Source organism: Electrophorus electricus, chromosome 10 (genome assembly GCF_041902795.1).
Source record: "Electrophorus electricus isolate QZ-2024a chromosome 10, ASM4190279v1, whole genome shotgun sequence".
In the NCBI taxonomy this organism is placed as follows: domain Eukaryota; kingdom Metazoa; phylum Chordata; class Actinopteri; order Gymnotiformes; family Gymnotidae; genus Electrophorus; species Electrophorus electricus.
Window position 1 is genome coordinate 25,873,277 of NC_137506.1, and position 2,500 is coordinate 25,875,776.

Consider the following 2,500-nt stretch of genomic DNA (forward strand, 5'->3'; position numbering starts at 1 on the left):
GAAATTCCAAATGGTCCTACTAACTCATCCCAACACCTGATCAGAAAGTCAGTGATGGATCTTTCAGTGGTCTACGAGGAGCCATCCAAAATTATTTCCACACTAGATGAAGATAGTAAGAGTACTGTGAGCTTGCCTGAAGAGATTGGAATGCTGCCTGAAGAGCATGCAATGAACAGTTCTCCTGAACACCCCAGTCCTACTATTGAACATAAGAACAATGAAAATGCATCTCTTGTAGAAGAAATTGAGGTGCCATTAATGGAACAAGTGAACAATCTTTTTTTGGAAAAGAAACAAATTGATAGCAATATAAATACCCCTGCCATTCTACAAGAGACAAACCCTGAAGATGGCAGTGAGGTTAATATTAGCGATCATGTTACCTCCTCTGTCCTTTCGTTCCAGAACTCTCTGTGGTTTGAATTGGATTAATATGGTTTTCATTCTGTAATTTAATTGTAACTAATATTTCAAAAATCCCACCAATGTTCAACCAATGTTATCTAATCATATAGTTCTTAGACATTTAATTACTTATTCCAAAATCCATGAAGTGTTTTATAAGAGCATCATAAGAAATAAAAAAATATGTATCAACATCTCCATACCATGCCCAGTTTGGTATTAAGATCTTAAACTTTAAAAATATTTTCATATAGAAGTCTGTTTTCAACCTAAATCAAAGTGATATTTTTGTACTTAATGTTACAAACCAAATATTTCATAACATTAGGCTGAGCATAGGGTTAAGATTTCAGCTATGATCTTTCTCATAAACATTTCCATATACAAAAACAATTTATAACTGAATAACCTCAGAATGTTACAAAAAGTTAAGTTATATCAGTCATTACCTTTAAATCAAGTTTATTTATTTATTAATTACTTCTACAAAACAAGTCTTACAGCACATTTATCAAGTTTATAAAAACAAAAATAAAACTGCCTCGAGGGTACAGGGCACTTCTCACCATGTTGTTTCTTAACTGGCTGAGCTTAACACTGATGTGTAATTACTCGATTACTGAATTGTCCCTTGTTACAGCAGCATGAACAACCATATAAAAAACCTAAGCTATCCCATATATCTCAGTAACCCAGAATGCAGTAACATAATATTTGCTGCACTATAATTTTCTCAAGGTAAAAACTACCATTATTCATTCTGCTGATTGTAACCATTGTAAGATTCTTATCATCTTAGACCTCTCTGCACACAGCTATCCAGGAACTCACAATAACACATGAGAGAACAAAAATGGCGCTGTACAGGAGCTTCTGTGCCACCCATATCATCCACCAGTACCACAGTGTGAGAGACCAGGTGCAGGTTCATACTGACTGCTGTCTGAATGTAGGAGTTCAGGCAGGCTTGGCCACAGTCACATACTTTGGCAAGATCCAACTCATGGCACAAGTGGAAAGGAATAAGATGAGGTCCATAAGGGAGCCTGTTGATATGTAAACAGATGATACATAACATCATGTTACGACTTCAGCACACATTAAATTTTAGTGCATTTTCTTTTCCCTATAGGGTTAACTAGCTAAATAACCAACAATATTTTTTTAATCTCAATCCATACAACCAAAAATAGTTATGTAATAACCTTTTGATAAACAGGGATCTCACCTGAAGTTCAGAACAGCTCGTGAGGCCTGCTCCTGTAATGAGAGAGGGAATGTAAGCTGGATGGTGTGGTCCAAAGGATTGGGCTGAGTGAACGGGTTTCCAAACAGGTCTAGGCTCTCCAGGGCTAACTTTCGGAATTCTCCAGGGAGAACTGTCAGCTGATTGTGGGCAGCTGAAAGAAAGCGCATCTTGGTGAGCTGTCCAATGTGAACGGGGAGTCGCAAAAGCCGATTATCGTCCAGCTTTAGGTTCACCAACTCGCGCAGCTGGCAAAATTGAGCAGGGAGAAGATGTAACTGGTTCTGGCTCAAGTCTAGGTGCTGCAAAGAATGCTGAAGGGTGGAGTGACACAGTGCTTCACTGAAGCTCTCAAGGTGGTTGTTGTGTAGAATAAGTTCTGCTAGACAACTGAGTTCACCAATGGTGGCTGGGAGTTTCTTGATATGGTTGTTGCTGAGGTCCAATCTGCGGAGTGCTTTAAGAGATAGTATGCGCATGTCCACTCTGGACAGCCTGCAGTAAGACACCTGGAGCTGCTCTAGAGAATAAGGAAAGTTGGATGTGAGGGGATAGTCTTTCTTTGACATAATAGTGAGCTTCTTCTTGGGTTTCTCCACATCTCGGGCACGAACAGGGGTGAAAGTGGAAAGGGGGAGGCTGTCTATGTCAGCTCCCCTATGAGCAAGTCGAGCAGCAGAGAGGAAGCTTTTCAAGCTGTTGGCATCTGCCTACAACATATACATACAAACAAAACAAAGAATTCTTAAAGTCATCATCATTTATTCTGGAGTATTTAGGTTCATTATGGCTGACTAGAATTTGGCCTAATACATTTTACGTTTGATTAAACTGCTTTAAGAATGG

At 39.0% G+C, this 2,500-nt stretch overlaps 2 protein-coding genes across 3 annotated transcripts in view; one reads left to right on the forward strand and one right to left on the reverse strand.

Annotated features, from left to right (window-relative positions):
* dnaaf2 (dynein axonemal assembly factor 2) overlaps positions 1-479 on the forward strand; it is a 2,877-nt gene extending 2,398 nt beyond the window's left edge. For both annotated transcript variants that reach the window (XM_027025855.3, XM_027025856.3), the window contains one exon: positions 1-479. This exon is cut by the window's left edge and continues 174 nt beyond it. In XM_027025855.3, the coding sequence (XP_026881656.2) occupies positions 1-435 (435 nt within the window). In that variant the 3' untranslated portion in view covers positions 436-479.
* A 374-nt stretch (positions 480-853) lies between these two features.
* The window catches only part of lrr1 (leucine rich repeat protein 1), a 5,197-nt gene continuing 3,550 nt past the window's right edge, over positions 854-2,500 (reverse strand). Inside the window, exons 3-4 of the mRNA XM_027025860.3 lie at positions 1,637-2,364; positions 854-1,454 (exon numbers count right to left, since the gene is read on the reverse strand). Of these exons, the coding sequence (XP_026881661.1) occupies positions 1,199-1,454; positions 1,637-2,364 (984 nt within the window). The 3' untranslated portion in view covers positions 854-1,198. The remainder of the gene's footprint in view (positions 1,455-1,636; positions 2,365-2,500) is intronic.